This window comes from Danio rerio, chromosome 3, assembly GCF_052040795.2.
Source record: "Danio rerio strain M-AB ecotype USA chromosome 3, GRCz13ab, whole genome shotgun sequence".
Taxonomy (NCBI): Eukaryota; Metazoa; Chordata; class Actinopteri; order Cypriniformes; family Danionidae; genus Danio; species Danio rerio.
The window spans coordinates 36609785-36634924 of NC_141023.1; the positions used below are offsets into that span (position 1 = coordinate 36609785).

The following is a 25140-nucleotide window of genomic DNA, read 5'->3' on the forward strand; positions in this document are numbered from 1 at the left end:
ATTCAACAAAACTTTTCCTTAAAAAAAAAAAATATATATATATATATATATATATATATATATATATATATATATATATATATATATATATATATATATATATATATATATATATTAGTTTTCTTGTATGTAGAAATATGCACAGTAGTCTGTCCTGGCTAAAGGTCCCAGATCACCAGTTTACTATACATAAATGGCTAGTTTAATCTCCTATTAAATTAATCCTATAGTAAAAGCAAAAGAAAGCAGGTGAAAAACATCCTGTGCGGTAATGAAAGGATGATCAAGCACACACGGTTAATGTTAGGCACATTAACAATCTATTCAAATAATGATTAAAGTGAAAGTGGCAACCTCTGCTGCTTACACAGACACTTTTTTAAAGAATCTCAAACTCTTGAAAGCAAGCATCGCTTTTTGTCCAGTCTATTTCAAAGGGAACTGATCGTATAAGTTGAGTTTCCAGGCACTTTTGCTTCACGCAAGGAAGCGGGAGCGCTCAAACATTTAAACACTCTAAAACACTAAACACACTAAAGCCCTCATCAGTGAGTGAGAGTCCATGCGCGGGATTATCCTTTTTGCTCTTGTGAACACAGTTGATTTTGTCAGTCGTGCTTCTTTTCAATGGGCATCTTTATTGTAGAACTTTGCTTTAATCGAAACTACAATTTAAAAATTATTTACAACTGGCCAAAGTGGCTAGTGGATGTGGTTGTCTAACCCGCCACAGCTGAAATCTACCCGCATTTGGCAGATGTTAATGTCAAGCCCTGTCCAAAACTGAAACATTTTTCATATGCCGAATAAAAATCTATGAAATCTAGTTAATTCAGCAGGTTGGCGCTTATAGAAATAATGGCTTTGCCTTGGTTACTTCAGTATGAAATCCTGTTAGATTTGACATCCTGCTGCTTTGTTTAAACTGCACAGCATCCTAATATTGGCCGATTTAATTTAGGCAGACTTGCATACAACCATGCATTGCATAATCAAAAATGATATCAAATATAATACCTTGCAAAATAGCATTTCAGACTTTTTAATCCTTTAAAGGGCCTTAAAGTTCTCCACATTGATTTATCAACTTTTAATACATTTTAAGACCCTGCGGACACCGATTTATAAGAAAAAAAAATGTAACAGTTATTGTTGTCCAGAATCAGTCATATTTGCTTCAAAAAGCTGATATAACTATTATCTTATTAGTATCATTTTAGTAACCAGGCTTTGCATAAGGTTAATCTGAAAATGACAGTTATCACACCTGTTTAAAGTTTTTTTTCTCCTTTTGAATATTAAATGCTGAAAACTAGCATCCATTAAGCTAAAAAGTTCCAAAAGTCCACAAAATATCATTTACTTTCAACAAAAAGAAACTCCATAAATGTTTAAAACCATTTGAGTGAGAAAATGTTCATTTTTGAGTGAACTTTAAATCAAAAATATTAGCAACTTTAACATGAGCATAAATGCTTTTTTTAAAGGAAATAAAGTTCATACAGAATAATAACCCCCCTCAAAAAATCAAGGAAATGTTCTTGTACAAAAACATTTATTCAGTAAATGCATCAAATCCGACAGCAAACTATATACAGAGTATAACCTTAATAATAACAATGTGGCAACTGAAGAGAGAGAGAGACAAAACAGAGGGAAAGTCATCTGGCACGTGAAGGTTCAGCTTCTGGAGCAGAAGTAGATGAAGGCGATGTGTTGGGACTGTGCTGTATGACTGAGTCTGCCAGACGTTGAGGTACTGTAACATCATTGATTCTATAGACTAGAGAAAAAACATCACCGATTGGATGGCTTGAGGTACAGCATAACACTTGACTTCACTGATCGCCTCTCAAAACTCTTAAGATAACCTTCTAGAAAAATCCATGACTACGAGACCAAGAGAAAAAGCGGCTTCAATCGCACAATCATAGTCTTATCCCCTGAAAGCCAGCGCCTTTTGTCTAAAAGCATGCAAGTGTGAATGTGAGGGAGTTTGACGGAGCATTCAGAAGTCTGATCTTTTCTAAGAGGCTTAATCTTTCACACTCCCTCCTACGGTTACATTCATTCTGAGACCACCCAGTCTTATCGGTGCAGACGTCCAGTGTGTGTGTGTGTGTGTGTGTGTGGTCAGAGAAGTTTGTGCACAGGCCACCTTGACGTCGATTGATGTAGATTTCGTGCTGAAGAGTGCAAAGTGCAGTACAAAAATAGATTAAGACGGAGCCATAAATTCTCTGATCAAAAGAAACGCAGGAAATCCATGAGAGAGAGAGAGAGAGAGAGAGAGAGAAACTGAGACAAAAGTGAAAGTTATAGCTCAGGATAGAGGCACCAGGTCATGAAGAACTCTTCTATAGTCTTGTAAATATGACAAATCACTTGTTTATACACATACACACGAGTGAGGCTCTGGAGGTACAGTGTGACTGATGAGCCATGAAAGATTTAGATCAGAGCCTTTTTTCCACTACTGTTATTCTGTTCTACTGGAGTTGGTGTGCATATTTTACAGGATGAGTTTCGGAGTTGTGAAAGAGGTTTCACTGCTCTTGTGTGCCCCAGGAGATGTAGTCGGGACGTGTGGCGGCGCTGTACTCGTCCACCAGCTGCTGAACCACTTCTCGAGAGTTATCCAGCTCATCAAAGTTGTCCTTGAATATGTCCTCCTTCCTGAACTGCTCGAGGAAGGCCTCCCTCTTCCTCAGCTTATCATACTGACGACACGTGCGCTCAAACAACTGACAGACACAGACAGGACAACTACAGATTAGAGAGTGACCACTTGTTTTTAGAGCAACTGGACTCATTAAAAATGTTGATGACATAGAGTTGTCTGGAGCAGTGTTTCTCAACCACGTTCCTGGAGGTCTGCACATTTTCCATGTCTCCTTAACCAAACACACTTGATTCAGATCATCAGCTCATTAGCAGAGACTGAAAGAGCATCAAACAAAACAAGCATCCAAAACAAGCAGTGTTGGTGCTCCTCCAGGAGCGTGGTTGAGAAACACTGCTCTAGAAGGACCAGAAATGCTTCTATTTTGCGACAGAAACTTTTAGGCCTGGATATAAAGTTTAAAAATTATGTTGACTACATCCGAAATCACCTACTACTTGAGTATGTATTACATTTGTATTAAAGATTACTACATGACCGCTCGAAAAGCACATACTGTATAGTATGAATGCGAGTAGTATAAATGTAATTCAGACATGCTATATCCTTTATTTGTTATGATCATGTAACCTACCCACGTCAGATGCATCGATTCACTCCCATTACGAATTCATAGCAACGTAGCTTACATTGGATGCACACTTCAGAATCTCGCTGAAAGTAGTAAGTCATTTGGTTTAGGGCCAGTTTTGAATACTATAAATTCGGACATACTTCTCGACTCGAATGCGGTTTTTAACGTACTAAATAGTATGGAAGTATGCGATTTCGGACGCAGCCTTTATTTTCTAGTGTTCCATAATCATGGATGCTATGGTGGGTAGTGTTGGGGGTTCTGTGTGAATTATGGGTTTATAATTTGATAATAGTATCCCACACATACACCACCATAAACACAATGATGGCAGCTGTTAGAGGAGAACAGTTTTGTAAACATCTGCCAAATAACCTTGTCCAGCTTGTTACACGAGTGATCGTGCAGATGCGGATATATCTGTACTAGTTTTGCTACTCGACCCTTCAGTTTATCCCTGTTGCTGTTGTTCTCCTGTCTGGCCTCCATGGATACGAGATGCAAATCAATCACTCATCAAAGAAGGCAGAGTTTCAGAACACGCCCGCTGATTGTGTAATCGCCATGGACCAATGGTAGACTACCTCAGTTCAAAACTCAAAACTAACTTTGTTTTGGCTGGATTTTGTTCGAAATGACACTATTTCAGTTATTTCTTCAATTTAGCTTGAAGTAAATAAGGCTCTTAACATATTTTCCAGAACCATTGTTACTTTGGCATCAGTGATTGTTTTTTTTTCTTTTCCTTTTCCTTTTCCTTTGATTGAGCAATGGTGACTTCTGTAAGATCATGCAAAGTGATGATACTAAAAATTACATTTTATCTTTACAGAAATAAATGCCATTTTAATAAATATTCAAATAAAAAAAGTATTTTTAATTGCTTATTTTACAATTATCTTAATATAATATCAGGGTTTTTAATATTTACGACTTTTTAAGACCCTTTTAAGATCATTAAGTATTACATTTTAGACATGCAGGTCTAAACACTAATGATTATTTCTAATGGCCTGGTTGGGCCAATAAAATTTTTTTGCTTGCCACACACACACAAAAAAAATGTAGTTATTTCTTAGGAACATACTTTAATGTGTCAAGAAAACAAGAAAACGGATAAATGTAAAGGGATAAATTGCTTTGTTATTTTTACAAGGAGCTGCATAATAGTTTTAAGTTTTCCTTCCCTGATTTTATTAAGATGGAATGTTGGTGATTGGATGGATGTCGGCCTGATTGGGTAGCTTTACTTAGAAGAAAATTAAGACCCGTTTAAAATTATTTAAGACATAGAACACAATATTTCAGTGAATTTAAGGCATAAAATTTAGTTTTTGAAATGAAAGACATTTTAAGAATGTTTAAGACCCCCCCCACATACTTTTATTTTTGGCTTCCCAGTAGATATGACAACATGTCGAATAAAAGTGCAAATTACTTTTTAACAGTAATACTGATAATAAAGAACTATAATATACAGCAGAGATGGCTAAATGAAATAAATTTCTTACTGAAGAGATGCTGGTGTGATTGGCCATCATAAGTCCACTGACGCGGTGAGCTGAGGGCAGGTAGGGAGATCTGCGGGACAGTGCAACCTGGATACTAGCAGGACCCCATGGGATGAAATTAGCCAACTTCCTCTCCCTGATTCTCTGGAGACTCTTATGGACCTGCAAGGGCCACATATAAACATTAGGATAGGCGAATATGATTTAGAATGGCTTGCTTGTAACAGATATTCTCAGACCTGTGTGGGGTCCACCTCTCCCTGGATGATGTTGAGGATGGCGATGTAGCAGTGGTTGGTCTGACGGTCTCGGCCTGTGGACACCATGACATTTTTAGGCTGCAGGAGCCTCCTCATCACATCCAGAACTGTAGTCTTCCTCACGCTTGCCACCTGAAAAGAGACCATATTATTTAAAGTGTGTTCATTTATGAGAATAATATCAAAAACAAGCTGGTGGATGCCATAATTTCAGAAAGAGAGACATATAGGACTAGTTGCGGGTACATTTCAGGCATTTCACATTTAACTTTCATTTGGAATAACATAACAAATGTGTAGTCTAGAGTAAACTGAACACTTGACTCTATTACTAATTGATTTTTTTTTTTCAAATATATTTTTATTGAACATTTTTAGTGCAATAACATGTCAGAAAATTACATTGGGTGGAAAGAAAGTATCTGTCAAACATGTAATTTGAGTTCTGACCCCCACATGAAAAATAAAAATAAAAATAGTATTAGATAAAATTAAATTGTAATAAAATAAACAAATAATAATAACACTTATAATAATAAAAATAATAAAGACATAAAAAAATACAATCTTATATTGCAAAAAGGCGTATTACATTTCTTTTGTCCAGGCTGAGTCTAACAGACAAGATTTTAGTCTTAAAGACTTAGAGGTTCCTAAATAATCAAAGAAAGGATCCCAGGTCTGATAAAATAGAAAAGGTTTGTTCTTCATAGCTGTGGAGAAAGCCTTAAGTGGGATTATGCTGCAGACTGCAAGCAGCAGCCAGCAAGCAGGTGGTTCTTCATTAATCCACTTTACAAGGATACATTTCCGAGCAAAATAAATCAAAATATGTAGTAGGTCTCCGTTCCGAAAATTATAAGGTATACTCATCATTGAGGCCCAGTAAGCAGGTCTTTACTCCCAGTCGAAATGTACATTTTAAGATGGCGTCGAGCTGTAGTCTAATCAAGTCCACTAATTGTTGTTTAAATTGTTGTTAAACTGAACCCTAACCTTAACTTAAACCATTAACATAGTTGAGGACAACAGAGTTGACATTTTCCACCATTTTGTGCTTTAGCTTAAGATGCAATTGCAAACCTCAAACCAGACACCATATGGCATGTGCAAAACTGAATTTTATGCATTTTCATCCTAATATTGTTTTTAAAATATTAAATATCTTAAAAACGATGTTGACAAATAATGAATCTAATATTGATGTATCCTAAATATTATTTTTTTTATAAATGAGGCAACAATTGTGACTTTTTTCAATGCCTTACAGAGTTTCCCACCCAAGAAAGTGATAGCACTTGGAACAAGTCATGTGCTTTTTGCAAAGATTTTTATGCCTTTTAATAACCAATGTTAAAACGATGTAACAGCTGGTTAGAACATATGGACAGACATAAAATTTGTTTTCAATAACTGAAATTACAGATAACATCAAAGATGTTTTATGTAAATATTTACCTTAAAAAAAAAATGAAAATTAGGCAAATGAATTATTTTATGACAATCAAAGCTGGATTCAGGAGGCAGAGTCAAAAATGGATTTAGAGGGAGTCTTTAAGTAAAGTATTTTAAGCAAAACTTTGATACATTTGGTGTAATTATTCAAAATGGGTTTATTAAAATTAATTAAAAAAAAATTTAATTGTACAAAAAAATTCTAGAATCACCCATAGACAAATAAAAAAGAACAGTCAGAAAGAGGCCGGCAAATAAATTGAAAGAACAACATGCAAACACATGAACAGGTAAATGCACAGAAGTACATAATAGGAAATAACAGAAATGGAGGAATTTGTTCCCCAAACATTGCACACCCTAAGTATTTACACAGTATTTAGCCAAGAAAGAGACATATATAAAACAATAACAGAATTTTGTTTCTTTAATGGCAAAGGGAGCATTCCCAAATTAACATTACAATCTTTTTTTTAACAAGCTTTACCATATTTTGTTAAAAACAATTGTATGTTTTAGTCTTTTTTCAGTCAATATATAGTCCATCTGCCATTTAAGCTATAAAAGGCAGATAAACAGATCTACAGAATGACAGATGGCTCATTAGATGGCTAATAAAAATGGTTATACCTATTGTTAACTTGCTACAAGTTAACACAACGAATCAACAGTGAACTGAATGCAACTGATGATGAGCTTTTCAATCATTCACTCAAAAGTTTTACAGCAGAGAGCAGATCACTAGACTTCAGAAAAGAGCTACGCTTTGCAAAGAATCTTTATGTAAATTACCACTTGAAGAACTTACAGACTGATCGGTGGTCAGCGGTGTGTATCCAGTCATGAGGAAGTGGAGGCGAGGAGTGGGGATGAGGGATGCAATCAGTCCAATCAGGTCATTGTTCATGTATCCAGGGTAACGGAGGGTTGTTGTGCTTGCTGACATTATGGTGGACACCTGTTAAGAGAGAAAAACACAGTTGTCTTTTAACAGTCTGGACCTATAATACCTCCAAACACGTTCTGTCACCTTCCATTCCTGGTTTCACATTCTCACCACAATCACAATTACCAGCTGAAGTATGAAGAAGCAACAATATCGTGGCCGTACGTAAAACTTTTTGCACAAAACACTGGTGGTTTTCCAAGCTGAAGCAGGCACCCTCTTTCGGATGACACGTGAAACCGAGGTCTTGACTCTTTGTGCTCATTAAAAATCCCATGGCACTTCTTGTAAAAAGTAGGGGTGTAACCCAAGTTCCCTCCATTGGCCATTACCCATCATGGCCTCCTAATCATCCCCATCTACAGAATTGGCTCCATCACTGTCTCTCAATAGCCGGTGTGTGGTGAGCTCACTGGCCCCTCATGATTGTGAAGCGCTTTGGATGTATGGCCATACTCTATAAATGTGCTATATACACATTAGTTACATTACTTAAAATAATAATGCGTAATATTATTTACCCGCTGCATCAACTTTTTTTTAAATTTGAGATTCTAATTGTCTAATCTGATTTAATGATTTATGCTAAGCTAAGCTAAAAGTGCTCCCGCCAGACAAGGAGATCGGCTGACTGGATTCAAAAATAGTAAAACTCAACTGTGTAAATTGAGACTATTCATTCATTTTCCTTCAGCTTAGTCCCTTTATTGATCAGGGGTCAAAAGCTGAATGAACCGTCAACTTATCCAGAATATGTTTCACACAACGGATGCCCTTCCAGCTGCAACCCAGTAATGGAAAACATTCATCCACACTCCTTCACTACGGCCAATATGGTTTATTCAGTTCACCTGTACCACATTTCTTTGGACAGTGAAGGAAATCCATGTCAACACTAGGAAACCAGCAACCTTCTTGCTGTGTGGCGGCAGTGCTAACCATTGAGCCACTGTGTCCATCCAAATTGAGAAAGGTGAGAGTTCATTTAGTTTTACTAGAGACCCTTTGCAAATTTGGTAAAGACCACTGTGGATCTGTGTACCACTAGATGAGAAACACTGGTCTAGATAGACAAGTGTCACAAAAAAAGAGTTCAAAGTTCCAATATTTTATTTATTTATTATTTTTTTTAAATAAATTGTCGTCTAAATTATTTGGGTGTGCTGATGGTACTCTTGTTTGTAAAAGAAGCTGCTATTTAAGTATACAATAGCCTGGACTGGAGAAACCGGTTTTCTATTAGCACTCTGGTCACAAATCTTGCCATTATATGACCCATTTCATATGACTATAAGACAGTGATGGATGAGTCGACGAAAGTGAACTATTCACCTTGAAGCAGGGTGCTGTATGGGTGTATAAGAGAAAACACAGCACAAGATGTCACTGGTTATTTATTACCTCGTCATTAGAATGTGACACGACGGCATGTCACGCTGCCGATTACAGCTTTCAGAAGCGGCGACTCCCCATGTTTCATCCTCCTGAAACTGACAGGCGGCACTATTTCCAATTTACACGGCATATAATACAATACAGCTGTGATAGACCACCCGAATGCCTTTTTAATGTTAATGTTTTGTGGTTCAGCTTATTTAGTTTCTTGACATTTCTGTGTTTATTGTAAAATCTTCCTCTTGTTTGTCTCAGTGCCAAACAAACTCTTGGCAGGCAACAATTTTGGTTTGGTTTTCTGATTGTTTGAAGTGTGAAATGCATGTCGTGTCAGCGCCCAACTGTTACTAATATATGAGGAGTGACTCCATACTGTCCCTACATGAACCACACCAGGACAGTCCCTCTGCTGCAGGGTAGGGCTTTAAAATGAAAAGGACTTGCTTTTGGTTGGAAGCCTCAAGACTGATGAATAGGGCCTTGTATTTCACTCATTACAATGTACGTAAATGGTGTGACGTTGGAGAATGTATATTAATGCTTGGTATCTGTGTCAGTGAGTTTAAGAGCTCTCCATTTATGCTTAGTGCATTAAAGTAGCCTATAAAATGCTTTAAACACAGGGCTGTACTGTCATATATTAGATACTGTTGCAGATATTATCTGCTAATGTCTCATGTCTTAGTATCTTATTTTAATGACAAGCAACCTTTTTGTTTTTGGAATGAATATTCTTAATGTAATTAGATGCTATGATTTCAGAGAAGATACTGGAATCAAACATTTTTATGGTTTTATGAATTTGGATATTATTTTAGAAGTGTTTCAGAACTACAGAAGACAAATAAAGATATTTTAGATGACATCAGAGAGGGATATCAGGTCTTTCATACTTCATAGACAGCAATGGTGCAGACATTCAAAGTCCAGAAAAGGAACGGGGGCCCGCCCAAGTAAAGTCTATGTGTGGAAAGCACAGTGTTGTTGTTTATGGATGAGAGAGCTCTCTGATTTCATCTAAAATATCTTAATCTGTGTTACAAATATAGTCTCAGGAGAGTGAAAAGATATGAGGGTGAAATAACCCTGTATTGATTCCGCACTTATTTGGAATAAATTATTATTACAAGATTGGTTACATATATGAACAAAGGAGAGTTGCCATATGTTTACCAAATTCAGATCTTTTCATGTCTATTTGGTAAAACACTTTTTATAATTGCTCAAACTGTGGGCTACTAATCACAGCTGCAAGAATGGATTTTTGTATTACCTTCTTTAATGCTCATGGTCTCCTGAAAGAGAGATGTGTTTTAAAACTCACCAGTTGGTTGATCTGAGAGAATGAAGGGTTTTGAATGTGCAGTCGGTCTGTGGCGATTCGGTTCAAAGCCGTGTTGTCCAGCACAACCTGAAAGAAACATTGAAAGATAAAGATCACTTTTAATCAGGATTGTGCACTGCAAAAATGCTTTACTTACCTAGTGGTTTTGTCTTGTTTCTGACTATCTAAATATTCTTAAATCAAGAAGCATTTTCTAGACCATCAAAACTTGTCTTGATTTAAGAAATAATATGACAGACTTAAGTGTTTTTTTTTCTGAAAACAAGCAAAATAATCTGCCAGGTAAGAAATCTAGTTTTAAATCGAAAACAATATTTTTCTTACCCCATTGGCAGATTTTTTTGCTTGTTTTAAGAAAAAACTAACTCAATTCGGCCACATTATTTTTAAAAACATGACAATATTTTTTACTCGTCTAGAAAATGCTTCTTGATTTAAGACTTTGTAGATATTTGGACTAGAAACAAGACAAAACCTCTACGCAACACATTTTTTGCAGTGTGAATCTGAGGTCTTCTTACATCCCTAACATTGTACTGGAAATATTATGGATATATTATGCATTTGTTTTAAATAATAAACTATTAGGTGTTCAACAGTTGGTATATATATATTTTAAATAATCCCAGTCTTTTCTGCTACTTGATTAGAACTAAGATAAACTAAAATGAGAGAATCTTGCAGAACCGCTCAACTGGTAGAGCATGACAGACTGAAATCTAAATAGAGTAATTTTATCTAGAATTGCCATCTACAGTCACACTATGAAGCAATATTGTCAATATTTATCTTTCACCGCAGTATTTAATATCAATATTTATTTTTATAAAGTCATCTGAAAACAGTGTGAACAGTGTGTAATGCTATTTGAATACAAAATTATATAATTATACTATAATAATAGTAATAACACCTTGATAGTGATATCATGACTAATGCAAAAAAAAAAAAAAACAGCCTTAAAGTCCCCTTACTCTTTAAGTATCAAGCTATTTAAAGGGCCATAAAACCCCCTCTTTCGGTTCAAGTCTACCTCAGAATTTTTCAAAAATGCCTTCAGAGTATATACAGAGCTTCTTAAGTTGAATTTAATACATTGTTACTACCTTTTTTAATACCTTAAAAAAAAAAATGACTGCCAGCACAACTTAGAGCTGCAACTGCAGTGGCATAAATGAAATATCTTTCCAAATAGAATATCATGATACAGATAACATATACATTTAAGTAAAGCAGAGGGATTAATCAAGATGTCACAATAGGCCTTTGTCCATAGTTTTTAATCCATTGTCATATATGAGCTCTGGTGTGTTGACATTGTGGCTCTGTTATCAAGCTACCACACACCACTTCACATGATATCGCTCAGGTCCTACTCTCAACATATAAATAAATCCACCCACATTTTAGAACAAAGGCCTGCACTTAACACAAATTAAAAATGTGTCTAAAACAATTGGTCTCGAAAATGTAATACCTCGTCAGATGACGTTTATTACTTTTTAATACTTTTTTAAAGCTCTTAATTTTGGCTAATTTCATTTACTACCTTTTACAACCCCGCGGACACCCTGGCTTCAGAGGGATGAGTGGGCATGGCCGGCAGAGCAGGGGAGTAGACAACTGTTGTCAGTTGGCTCACAAATTCAGACACAAACCGTGAAGAGACCCATGATTTTATAGCTTCAAAGTTATAATGCAAAGAAATAAACAGTAATTTAATGCTCTGCAACACATGTTATTGATAATTTCATATACACATAACCACAATTTGTTATATCATTATAAAGATAACCATGTAAACAACATAAATGAGCAAAACTTCTCTCCTCCTGAATCCCCGGGTCTGAATGCAGACACAGTGGATAGCAGTGCAGCAGGTCTTTTGCCCTATCTATTTCAACCATTACCTTTGTCGGTAATCTAGAGGATTTTAAAAATAGGTGAACACAGCAGCATGGATATAGGCAATGTATCTGAATGGTAACAATATCAACTGATAAACGACAAAGTTTAACAAAAAAATGCTTGCTGCAATGCAACAGCTTTGCTGTATTGGCCCTGACAGCATCGTCGGGAAAAAACATGCAACAAACCCCCGTGGATCGTGGAAAAAAGCACATAACGTTACGACCCTTCATGAACTGCTACTGCTTGCCATGAGTGGATGCAGTCTCACCCCATCATTGGGTCTCACAGTTTGGCAGGTTTGCCTCATCTTCTAAAAGCACATACTGCCATAAATAATTAGGAAGCAGGGCAAGAAAACTCCGCTATGAATAGTAATGAGAAACTGACGCGTCATCACTTTACTAGCAGATGCGTGCTATGGATGAAATAAGCTGATAAAAGCTCAAGATTCTCATGTTTTTCCTACAATTAAAGCTGACGATGTTAATTTTGTTTTAATTCATGCTCAACACACACAAATCCATAAAAAAAATTTAAAAGTACACCAGTGTGTCTTGAACTTTTAAAGAGACAGTTCACCCAAAAATGGAAATTCTGACATAATTTTCCCACTCTCAGGTGTTTTTTTTTCTTTTTTAAAATTTTGGATGAACTAGCTCTTTAACTAAATGTGTTTGTGGACAATAAAGCTAATTAATGATTTAGTGATTCCTAAATAAAGGCATTTGCTTTTGTTTTAAAATTATAAACATGTTAAATGGACAAATAATTTGATTACATTTTTTCCCAATGTTGCATGACTCAAATATATACACAAAATTTGCCACCGAAAAGGAAATATCTAAACATTTTAAAGTCTGAACATGGTGAAAGACTTCCAAAGAAGTGACATAAATTAATCATTAAAAAATATCTTCATTTCTATTTTGAAGATTTTTCATTTCTATTTCTTATGAACTTGAAAATAATGACAATTTTAATTTTTGACAAACTCCTCTTAATAATGCCTTAAATAATCTTTATTAATAATGCTTGAGACCTGAAGTTAATCTGTATTCTCACCAAGAAAGATAATATAATCCACCTCTATTAACCTCCTCATCTTTTGAGCTGACTCTCTAATCTGACTCTATTATATAAGGCAGAGATGAGAATAAAGCTAGCTGACAGTTTCAAGAAACAAAATATGCATCTTAACCTTTACTAATGGCATTTCCTCCACTGAAGCCCAATCTATTCTGAAGTGCACATGAAGATTGGTTGGAGACAGGGACAATGAAGTATTTCTTCAGCTACACTGATCAAAGCCATCAGTCGCTCTAAAAGCTCAAATAAGGATATGCAAACACATTCTTAAACACCTTTATACAATACATAATAACTGACTCCTCAGAGTCAATAGGATGTGTTTGTTAAATAATGATCTCCTCAATCATGTGCAGATGGTTATCAGTCAGAAAATATACCAGTAAATGTTGACACATCTATAAATTTTTGCATTCTAGATGTACAGAGGTGTCAGAGCGCTGTATGGCTTATAATAAAATGTAATCTGGGACCAAGCTACTGTTAACCAGGAGGACATGGAAAGAGAGAAGTGGATAATCACATAAGGCTGTCCATCTTTCCCCCATCCACTGCTATTTGTAGAATGAAAGCAGAAAAGGAAGAAAGAAGGTCTGTTTGAGGAGGTGGATTGTGTAACTGTGAGGAAATGTGCTGTTAGGGTAGCAGGCTGTGTATGAGAAGGGCTCTGTTTCAAATAGAAACACATTCATTTAGGGCTGCACGATACTGATGACACATTGCCATGCTTTGTTTTTTTTTTTCTGCAATGCATTTTATTACAGTCTATATTTGAGATTGTGGTGATTTATTTATTTATTTATTTTTTGGGGAATTGCATCTACACAAAAATAAATTTAAGGGGTGGTCCAGAGTGTATTTTTAGGGCTTAGTTGTGTTTATAAGATGCAAAGCAATGTGTGCTCATGCTTCATTTGTAAAAAATCTGGTTATTTTTTCATGTATCTTACTTTGATTATATACAGCTTTTCTGCTAACATGAAAACAAATGTCATATTTCTTAGCCCCTCCTAAAGCCTGCCCTCAAGAGGCTCTGATTGGACAGCTAACATAATGTGCTGTGATTCGCTGATCGGCTCCACATCACTAGAAAAAACGTCACGCACCTACAAGCACACGCTTTGCCTCTGCTGTGTAAATACTGTCAGTCAGAGTAGCGTATCAGTTTGGGCCTGAATCAGAAAATGAAGAGCACACAGCTGAATGTCATGCCTGCTCTCTAAAATAAAATCTGTAACCTGAAGCATTTGTGATCTCACTAGCCCGGATGTATTTTTTGTAGTCCCCACAAACTTTGTTTGCCATAGGCTTCAAGCTAACTCTGTAAAAGCCAATGTCTCCCTCTGCATTGAACTTTGAGCATATTACATTAAGAGATGTTGTTTATGTCCACACAGCTATATTATACATGACCTAAAGTTTAAATTATGATATCGTAGTGAACCACCCCTTTAAACAAATTACAACCATAGATAAAAACAAAAGATGCAAATAAACTAAAACAGTGCTTTATGGTTTTCTGGGGAGACAAAATACAGAAGTTTGTAGAACAGAAATTTAATAAATGGATGTAAAATAACGTATGTGTCGAATGTAAACAAAGACTATTGTGTACAGCATGATTACATATAAAATTCACTTTAATGTGTGATATGGGCGACACAGCGGGTAGTGCTGTCGCCTCACAGCAAGAAGGTCACTGATTCGAGCCTCGGCTGGGTCAGTTATCGTTTCTGTGTGGGGTTTGCATGTTCTCCCTGCATTCGCGTGGGTTTCCTCCAGGTGCTCCGGTTTCCCCCAACAGGCCAAAAACATGCAGTACAAGTGAATTGGGTAGGCTAAAATTGTCCGTAGTGTATGAGTGCGAATAAGTGTGCATGGATGTTTCACAGAGAAGGGCATCCACTGCGTAAAACAAATGCTGGATAAGTTGGCAGATGATTCCGCTGTAGAAACCCCAGATTAATAAAGGGACTAAGCCAAAAAGAAAATGAATGAATAAATGAATGAATGAATGTGTGATATGACTAAAAAGTGGTCCTAAACGAATATTTTCTCAATTTAAACAAGTAGTGGCATGAACCTGGAAACAGTAATCCATACATCACAACTAAACAAGCAGATGACATTCTAGACTCATGTTCTAAAGTTTTTGAAATCTAGTACATGGTTAAACTTTGCAATGACTCCACAATTCACACGTGTTCTGAACTGCAGTGCTGTTATAATCCATACTCAACACTGCAGATCCTGGAATGTGACTATTGCAGGTACACACATTGGGATGTTGATGAAACAATGTGATTCAAGATCCACAACTCTGTGTCAACTGAGTGTCTATGTGGATGCTTTTGTGACATAAAACACCACACACTTGTATAATGACATGGGTATGACATATAAATTACAAGGAGAAGATGACAGAAGCCTGATTTATACTTCTTCATTGAGTGATTGCTGTATCGCACGACACAAGCTTCGCATGTAGCTGATGACATTGTGAGCACTTATACTTTTGCATTCTGTCTGTGCTGCTCTGCAATCGCACTTCTGAAATGCTAGTAGCAGTAGAGTTTCTATGGTACACTGTGTTGAGTTTCTTTGCTAATGTTTTGGCCGGGAATGTGTGCAATGCTACTATCAATCTCATTCATTCAAGGAAAGAATTGACAGGAAATAGCAAATGTTTAGTGAATGCACTGGCCTGGCTCCATATTGTTGTGAAGTGTAGATAAATTGTTTTGAGAGGCACATGTCAGGGACCGTGCCAGGGTGCACCAAAGGGTGCAAAGGCTACTGTGACCTACAGGGTGGACTCGAAGTAGAAATTAGCCCTATAAATCTCCTTTAAAGTGAGATGGTAAATACAATTACAAGTACAATTTGTACAGAAATGTCCCCACAATTCGCAAAAACAAACCTGTGTCTTTGTATGTATGTGTGTCAGTGTGTAACACCTCACACCAAATTCTAGGCCAGCTGAAAAGGTTATCAGAGTCTCTCTCTCCTTGTCTGTGTGTGCGAGTGTGTGCGGTTGTCCATTCACTCACCACACAGTCTGCATTCTGGGTCAGTCTCTTTAGCGTCAGAAGAGAATTATATGGCTGTACGACAACATCACTCATCTCATCCTGGTTAGGAAAGACCGAATAGGTCTGAACCAGTTTTTTAGGATACCTAAAAAAGACAGCAGAACGGTTGAATGTTTAAGGCTCAAGAACACGCGCCCAGCTGAATGCCGCTGGTGCCCTTGAGGTTGCACACGCAATGGTATTAAACGCACCCCTAAAGAGAGGTAATTACACCCGCTGATGGCTGCTGCCTGCCTCTCCCTTTAATTACACTGACTGCCACCCAAACGCTTCATGACTGCTAGTCTAGACTAACAACGTAAAGGGTGTGGATCTACGTTTCAGGAGAGGTAGACAGGCAGAGTAGGGGGATTCAAAGTATTTTTATGAGTCTCGTATGACTTGCTGGGTTTCCATCACCGTGCATTAACACAGATTTTGAAGTATTGCATGAGAAACCAGTAACAGAAAATTTCTAATAAAAATTGTGAAAAAGAGATTAGGCGAATAACACAATTACAGAATATAGTCTGATATGGTGAACATTAAACAATGTGACTAAGCAGCGGTTTCCATCATGCCAGCATTGTTTAATTGTGGTTACCAGGTTACCAATACTATAGAGAGCCGTTCTAACAACTTGATGGAAACACATTTAATTCAGTGTTTCTCAACCATGTTCCAGGAGAACCACCAGCTCTGCACATTTTCCATATCTCCTTAACCAAACACACCCGATTCAGATCCTCAGCAATTCAGAGACTGAAAGACCTGTAATGGGTGTGACCAAGGAGACATCCAAAACAAGCAGTGTTGGTGGTCCTCCAGGAACACAATAACAATAATATTAACAATAATTAATTACATTTTTATAGCACTTTTCTAGACACTCAAAGCACTTTACACAATGGGGAAAATCTCATCCATCACCAGTGTGCAGCATCCACCTGGATGACGTGACGGCAGCCATATTGCACCAGACCACACACCAGCTGATTGGTGGAGAGGAGACAGAGTGATAAAGCCAATTATGATATGAGGATGGTTAGGAGGCCATGATGGACAGAGGCCAGTGGGCAAATTTGGCCAGAATGCCGGGGTTAAACCCATACTCTTTTTCAAAGAACATCCAGGGATTTTTAACGACCACAGAAAGTCAGGACCTCGGTTTAACGTCTCATCCAAAAGACGGAGCTTACTGAGCTACCTAGCTTTCCCATGTGGTCTTCAATCCAGGTACTGACCGGGCGCAGCCCTACTTAGCTTCAGTGGGAGACCATGTGAGAGTTGCATAGAGCTAGCTGCCGGCAGTGTTTCTCAACATGGTTGAGGAACACTGATTAAATTCACATTTGTTTTTTTGTTTTTTTTATTTATTAAAATGTTTGAAAAGATTCACTTGACATTATGATGGAAACATGGCAAGTGACGTGTGTTTTTCGCACCTGTCATTCAGTCGTTCAAGTAGGTAAGATCCCAGACCTGATCCTGTGCCTCCGGCAATAGAGTGGCAAAGCACAAACCCCTAAAAACAAAAACAGAATATTTAACATGCACAAATACTAAGGTGGATATAGTGCTGCTAACTATAGACTGGATTCTAAGTAAACTACTTTGTACTTTGGTATTAAATATATATTATGTCAGTCCACAAAAAGTGAATACTGCATTTACCCGAACAAAACAGATTTTTAGGGGAAATATACAATAGCATAAAAATACAATAATAATAAAATAAAAAACAAAAAACAAATAAATCATGTTTTTCAGTAAAATATTAAATAAAAACATTAATAATAATAAGAAAAAAATGTTTTCTGACCAGAAAATTGTGATATAATGTTTTCTACACGACCATGTGGCTTGGATAATGATGCTGAAAATTCAGCTTAGACATTAATACAATTGTTTGAATCATTTTAACACAAACATTTAAATAAAAAAATACATTTTATTACACAAATGATATTTTAAAATAACATAGCTTTTTCAGTATTTTAAACCCAAACACTGAGAGGTTGAATAATTGAACTGAACCTTTTATCACTTGAAATACATTGTTCCAAACAGTACAATTTGTAGGAATATCCTCTATGGGTAATAGAAGATGGTATTTTGAATTCTTTATATTTTTGTTTTTAATAAATTCTGATTAATTCACTCATCTTTTGGTAGTTAGTTTGATATGCCACATGCACGGCACGCATACGTGCTTGCAGTTAACTTCCCGTTAACATCATTCTCCAAACCACTCTCCAACCTTCACTTACAACTTACACATGTGCATGCACACACCAGTAATTGTGGGTAAAAAAGTGAACAACACAAATTACACAGTGAGGGCCGAGTCTGTTGTTTTAATGGGAGGAACATCTGTATCTTGTAAATTAAGAGTGCAAAATAAGGTATAAAATAGCAACCTTGTATAACCATCTATAGATTTTTACATGCACATAATATATAGGATCTACATTTGTAGACCTTTTGCATGCATGTCAGCAACCTAAAGAAAGAAGGAAAAAACGGAAGTACGTCAAATGGTATGTCACTACCATCTGGAGATCATCAAAAAGTGTTTAACTTTGTTTAAAAACTTAATCTGTTTAAAAAAAAAACGGAAATTCTTAGAAAGTCAGAGGAAAGAGAATTAATGAATGACACAGGATGCAAAGACCAACCCAATCATAATACACATACATACCTTCAACATTTACTTTAAGCTACTTCTTTGGCATTAGCTTCTAAACTAAATTTAATATGGCATGCTAAACCATTTGCACGCAATAGAGGTCCAGTCAATGAGACTCATACCTCCAGACTGTCACTGCCATCTGCCTCTCGGTCGATAATGTCAAAGATGTCCTCGTGGATTTTCTCTCCCTATAATGAAAAAGCATTTCATCTTTATTAAGCATCATTTAATTATAAGACACAATACAAAGTTGTCAAAAATGAAACAATGAGTTTAACGTTTTAGCATGACTTTGAAGTACTGGGTGATTCACATAACACTGGCAAAAAATGACACCTATACAACGACACCTATGACAATCATATTCTTCATCTAACGTTTTAATTTAATTAATAAAATGTACATTTGTTTAATCAAAATTGAGATTTTAAATATCTGCACTAATTCTATAATCAGAATTAGTATCTGATTATAAATACAACTATTGCACTCAAGAGTTGGAAACTGCAAAAACGTGATTAAGAAATCATAAGTTATAGAACTTAAAATGTAACTATTTTAAGCTAAAATAAAGGGGAAAAAAGATCACTGAGGGCACCTGAGAGAAGCCACTGGCCCAGTTGTTTCCAGCTCCTCCGCCGTGCTCAGACAGGTAGATGTTCTCCGGGTTGTACAGGTTGGCATAAGGGGAGTTCAGGATGGTGTGGATGACTCTGGGCTCCAGGTCAAGCAGCACAGCACGAGGAATATAGTGCTCATCATCTGCCTGAAGGGGGCGAAACAGAGGAGAACACTTTACATTAGTGCTTCTGGTCCCACTTTATATTAAGTGGCCTTAACTAATTTGTAATCATACTGAAATTAGTAATTCGTTACAATGTACTTATTATGTAAATACATGTACTTAACGCTGATTACATGACAAGTGATGTGTAGGTTAGACTGACAATTGGCTGATATTTGCAATTTTGTAGTTATCTGCATCCAGCAAGCTTATAAATGTCAGAAGCAGATATATTTACTTTCATTGGCCACACACACATTAGCAAATCTACCATAAGAGGTTTAATTATTAACTTGTAACTTAATTATTAATGCATTGCTCAATTATTTAGTTCTATTTTAGTAAATATTATGTAAAACAAAATCTAAAATTTATTGCAACATCTCTTATTCATAAGAATGCTGTTAAATTCAGTCTCATTACATAGAAATACATGCAATATCTTTGAAAACAATAAGACTTCAGTCCAGTTTCTGTAAAATAACTAGTTTTAGTCTTCAATTGCAGGTTTTTCAAACAGATAAAAAGGAAACTAGGACTTGTGTCATTTATTTCAAGTAAATTTTTCATCAGATCGTGAAAAAGCCTGTACAAAATGTAATGGAGAAGAGTGGAGGGCCTATAACAATAACACACACAGGAATATAGCTCCACCTGGTGGTAGATTATGTGATTAGAAGATTGTGAAGAGGGGTTTTGGGGTCTGTATCAAAATAAAAGTACATAAATTATTCTATAAACACTAATGATATTAAATAGTCCACTTTACATTTCGACATAACTAAGACTCTGACTTGTGTTCACAAAACGTTACTAGATTTTTATGGGTTGTATTGTTTTGATTTTGGTAGGACAGTGAAAAAGTATAAATATTTAATCACGTGAATGTACAGCTTGGTGCTGTATAGATGGTGCTGTATGCTAGTTTTTAGAGTCATGCAAATTGACTAATGTTTTGGGATTCATGTAAAAATAAATAAGTTTCCTCGACTGATTTACTGCTGTGGCGCATCGTTAAAGTGTAGTCTAAACAAACGACTCCTGTGAACTTAATTGTGTCATGAAGTGAATCATGCAGCCATCCATGTTGCTAGATATTGTCATTATTTATAAGCATCAGGTCGTATGACTTATTTTTACCTACTTATATTACTTTTAATTTTTTTCTTTAAGTATTTCATATTCTAGTTGTTAAAAACAATGTTTTTACTTATTTTAGTGGGGGACAGCTTAATCAATTTAACCGTTTACGCTTAAACAATTAGTTTTGTTTTTCATAGCAATATTAGGCAAAACTGTATCAAAACTGACAGGCAGAAATAAAATAAAAAAAGAGCGAAGAAAGGATTTAGGATGTTTATTGCAGTGATGATACCATATATTCGGTAAGATAGTTGCAATGATCATCCTGCTATGTATATGAAACTGTGTTAAACACCATCAAAATATAAAGTTTTTTTCACATCACGTCATTAATGACACGCCAAATTCAGATGGAGGGCAGGAAGTCATTCTTCTACAAAGAAATCGCTATCAGAATCAATCAATCAATCAATCAATCTATCAATCTTTTTATTTATATATATATATATATATATATATATATATATATATATATATATATATATATATATATATATATATATATATATATATATGTGTGTCTTCAGCACTCTTCAGCACTTATAAGGAGATTCACGTCATTCTCAGCCAGTGACGTCGCGTTTTAAACATTCCATCTGCATTCTAATAAAGCTCAACAGTCCTCTCTCAATTTTGTCAGTTTTCTCCATGTTGCTGTTTGTACTTGACCAAGGCGAGTTCAATACTGACAATACGAGTGGAGCCATGCCAATCTTTGTGAAGCTTCACTCTGCCCATCTGTGCTCTAGTTCTTCGTGGTTTGCATATGTAAAGTAAACACAATATTGCAAAGAATATTATGTGTTTCTTGCTCAAATTGTGCCACCAAGCAACAATGCGGGTAATCCGGCACAGTGCTCCCTAGGGCGAGGTGGCTCATGCATGCTTTGACAAGGTGCTATGCGGGTCTCTGCAGTAGTGCAACCTGCTTCCAGGGTTATGGTGGGTGGGACTTTATTCTATTTTAAACTTTAGTTTACTGTAGTAACTGTATGCCTGTTTGTTGGAGTGTGTGTGTGTTTGTTAGCAGTGTTACTGAACAAACAAGACTCATTTTAACTGCGTGCTGCACTGCAGTCAAGCCAGTAGCGCTTCAGAACAACACAGTCAAGACCACCACGATTTATTATAATAGATTCAGATAATTTTGCATGTCAAACAAACAAAAATACACTCTAAACACCTGAATTGTTTTTTTTTATTTGTCCTAGTCCTGCTATGAATGTGTTCCCGGTCTGTTAATAATTAACAAATGCCACAAATGTGCACTTATCCTAGCTATCTAAATCAGGCTTGACTTATCGGCTCGTTCCCATTCTGGATCAACAAACGTGGAATAGACTAAGCCAGGACGACCCGATTAAGCTAGGTCAAACTGCGCTTTTACTGTTATCCTGGCTTTCTTGATTTTACTTTTGTGCAATGCCCCACTGGTGGAAAAAACAGAAATCAAAACAATGGCCAGGATATATGCTGTTTCGTTCAGTTTAGTACATTTACAGTGGAATTTATCCTAAAATACATAAACATTTATTAAACCTATATGCAAATCATGTAACGTTAAAGCATTTGTCTATCATCCCTCACACACCAAATTTTAATAAAAAATCTAAAAAAAAAAAATTAACAAATTGAAGCATGAAATAAAACTATACATTTTATTTGTTGTCATTAATATAATACAACAAAAACACAGCTGACACATTTTTTATTATTAAAGATGTAGATCTCATGATTTTTAAGATGTGGCAATGGCAATGCAAACAAACTTATGCTCTTCTCGGACTGAAGCATATTTTTTATAGAAAATGTTGATAAAATAAAGTTGAGAATCGTCACATAAAGGTACTGAATTACTGTCATATTTTACAAAAATTCTGATTAAAAAATATATATATGATTATTGATTAGGCCTATATAAATCTTTCTTATTGTTTCTTGAGGTAAGTAAACAACAAAGTTGTTGAAGCAGAATTATGTACAGCATTCATTGAATCCACAAGAAAACATGCAAACAGGCTTGATTCAGTGTTGCATAATTTTCATGTAAAACCATAAATCATTTTCTAGATCTGCCCCTGCTGTGAACACACTTGAAATTTGTTTAAAACTTTATTTTAATTAGATTTGTTTACAGTTGTTTGCTTGGTAAAGCATATAGCTCCATCTGCTGTTAAAAAGCTAAGCTCTGGATTGATTTGAGAAAGAATAGCAATGCATTTTGAAAATCACAGTATCAATTTCTCTAAACAAAAAGAAATGCAGAGCCCCCGTGTGAGACAAAATATAACTAATTGTATAATATTACAAACAAACAGGTGAACAAACGAGAACTGACCAAAATTTTTTTTTTTAAATGCACACTTATATGGCTCAGGGGTGCATTGACCCTAAACAGTCTATTTTTAGAGCACAAGTTACTATGGTTACACCATGAAAGAAAGTAACCTTTGTTTCTGGAAGCGAAAGTTGAAGCTATCTGCTTACAGACGTTTAAATATACCCAAGTATAGCTTCATCACCTGCTTTCTGGAATGCCACTTTTTTGTTTGACCACTTTAAAACATGTTGCCGGATGTCTAACTAAACTTAATTATTTAGGTCACTGAATAAAATGTAGTCCTAAAGCAGTAGGCTTGGTATGATGCGATTATGGTAGATAATTGGCATTCTGTATTTGAGTACCTGATAGAAGAAGACATCTTTCCGGTCAGTGCCTTCAGTGGCAAACTCCTCTACGATGCCCTCTGGACTGATGCCATGCTCAGCACACAACTGCTTCCAAAACTCAAAACCAACTGCAGAGAAAGACAATGAGGACTACATTTATTCAAGTACTCTATTGCATGATGTTTAAAAAACACTTCTCAAAGACAAAGCTACTGGGAAATGCTATATGTAACGTTGTTGAATAATAGCAACATAACGGCTGTTACTGTTTACAGCTTCTATGATGGATGTAGTCCGTCTCCACCTATAAATAAATACAACTCTATTCCCGCTTTCTAAAACGGCCAATGTGACTAAATTGACTAATGTTAATTAACGTTACTACAAAGCAAGCATAACGTTAACTTACCACGTTTAGTTTTATTGATTAGGAAACACAAACAAAGAACAGACAGTAGTGTTAAATGGAAAATAATGAAAGTACTTGGCTTCCTGCAGCTGAAAAAATACTGTAAACAATCAAACCATCTTCTGATCTTATTTACGTTGCTTATTTATGGTGTCGTTTTAAAGCTGTGCAGTGTGATAACGTTAGCTGGATAACGTTAGCTAGCTAACGTACACTGTTTATGTAAAGATGGCTCTTGTTGGCAAACAAAGCCTAATAAAGGAAAATGGCTCACTCTGGTTCCCGCACTGTCCGAGCTGCAGGGTGATGATTTCTCGAGGCATCCCGTCCTGCTGTTATTTCAGCTGTACGATCAGTAAATGTGAGAGACGTTCTGCTGTCAGTCAACCACTATGCGTGTTCCCGCTCCAACAGCAACGGCCTATCGGACGCCCACTGCGCATGCGCAAACTCCGGCAACTTTACAAATTTAAAGCCACTCTGTAATCTAACTAGATCAATCTTTGTAAGGATGGAACAAAATACGTTTTTATGGAAAACAGCAAATATGTAAAAGAAAAAAGACATAAACGTAGAGGGCACTACCGACGTATTTCAAGACGTATGTATGCGTTTATATTGAACAACATCAAAGCTGCGCGTCAGTTACGCAGAATTTTGCAAGCATAGAATTTCTGGTCAGGTTTAAAATGCAGTTTATTTATAACATTTCTCCGGGCAACTTTTTTTTTAACCTCCTAAGATACTTACAATGGGGATATACATATAATTATTATTTTTATTTATATATTTAAATAACTATAAATTTTGTAAATTGTAAAGAAATTATTAAACTTTTTTGTAAGAATTTAAAAGGAATGTGTCTTTTTCTCTATCTATGTAGTAATATAAGACGCATAAGCAGTTTTATTAAATTAAAATATGTATTTTAGATCTTATTCTTAGTTACTGTCTTATAAATGAGATTGTAAACTGCATTCTGTACTATGAAAAAAAATAGTCCTAAAACTTTTAGAATTATAGTTTTTTACTGCAACTGAAATTAAATCTCTCCTGAAGAATGAATGTTGACTTTTAAAATAAAAAAATATTTATATATTCCTTTTTAAAATACATAAAATATTTATCTAATTCGCCTATCCCCCAATTTACAAGCATACACAGTCTAGTAATATCCATCTACGATACATCTGTTTTATTTATTA

At 35.8% G+C, this 25140-nt stretch overlaps 1 protein-coding gene across 3 annotated transcripts; it reads right to left on the reverse strand.

Annotated features, from left to right (window-relative positions):
- Positions 1–1538: 1538 nt before the first annotated feature.
- tubg1 (tubulin, gamma 1) lies at positions 1539–24376 on the reverse strand. 3 transcript variants are annotated; one of them, XR_015479653.1, is made up of 11 exons: positions 24210–24350; positions 23542–23654; positions 19528–19695; positions 19049–19117; positions 17683–17762; positions 16217–16343; positions 8035–10235; positions 7292–7848; positions 5008–5160; positions 4769–4930; positions 1539–2744 (listed from the first exon to the last, which is right to left on the reverse strand). XR_015479653.1 is itself a non-coding variant. In NM_200908.2 (11 exons), exons 1-11 carry the CDS (start codon positions 24256–24258, stop codon positions 2547–2549), a joined length of 1356 nt encoding a protein of 451 aa, NP_957202.1. In that variant the 5' UTR covers positions 24259–24376; the 3' UTR covers positions 1542–2546. The 3 variants fall into 3 exon arrangements, 2 of the variants coding, with proteins under 2 accessions (NP_957202.1, NP_001307444.1); NM_200908.2 differs by having other exon boundaries at positions 1542–2744; positions 7292–7441; positions 10149–10235; positions 24210–24376; NM_001320515.1 differs by lacking the exons at positions 1539–2744; positions 4769–4930; positions 5008–5160 and having other exon boundaries at positions 6637–7441; positions 8831–8919; positions 10149–10235; positions 24210–24376.
- Between the last annotated feature and the right edge of the window lie 764 nt (positions 24377–25140).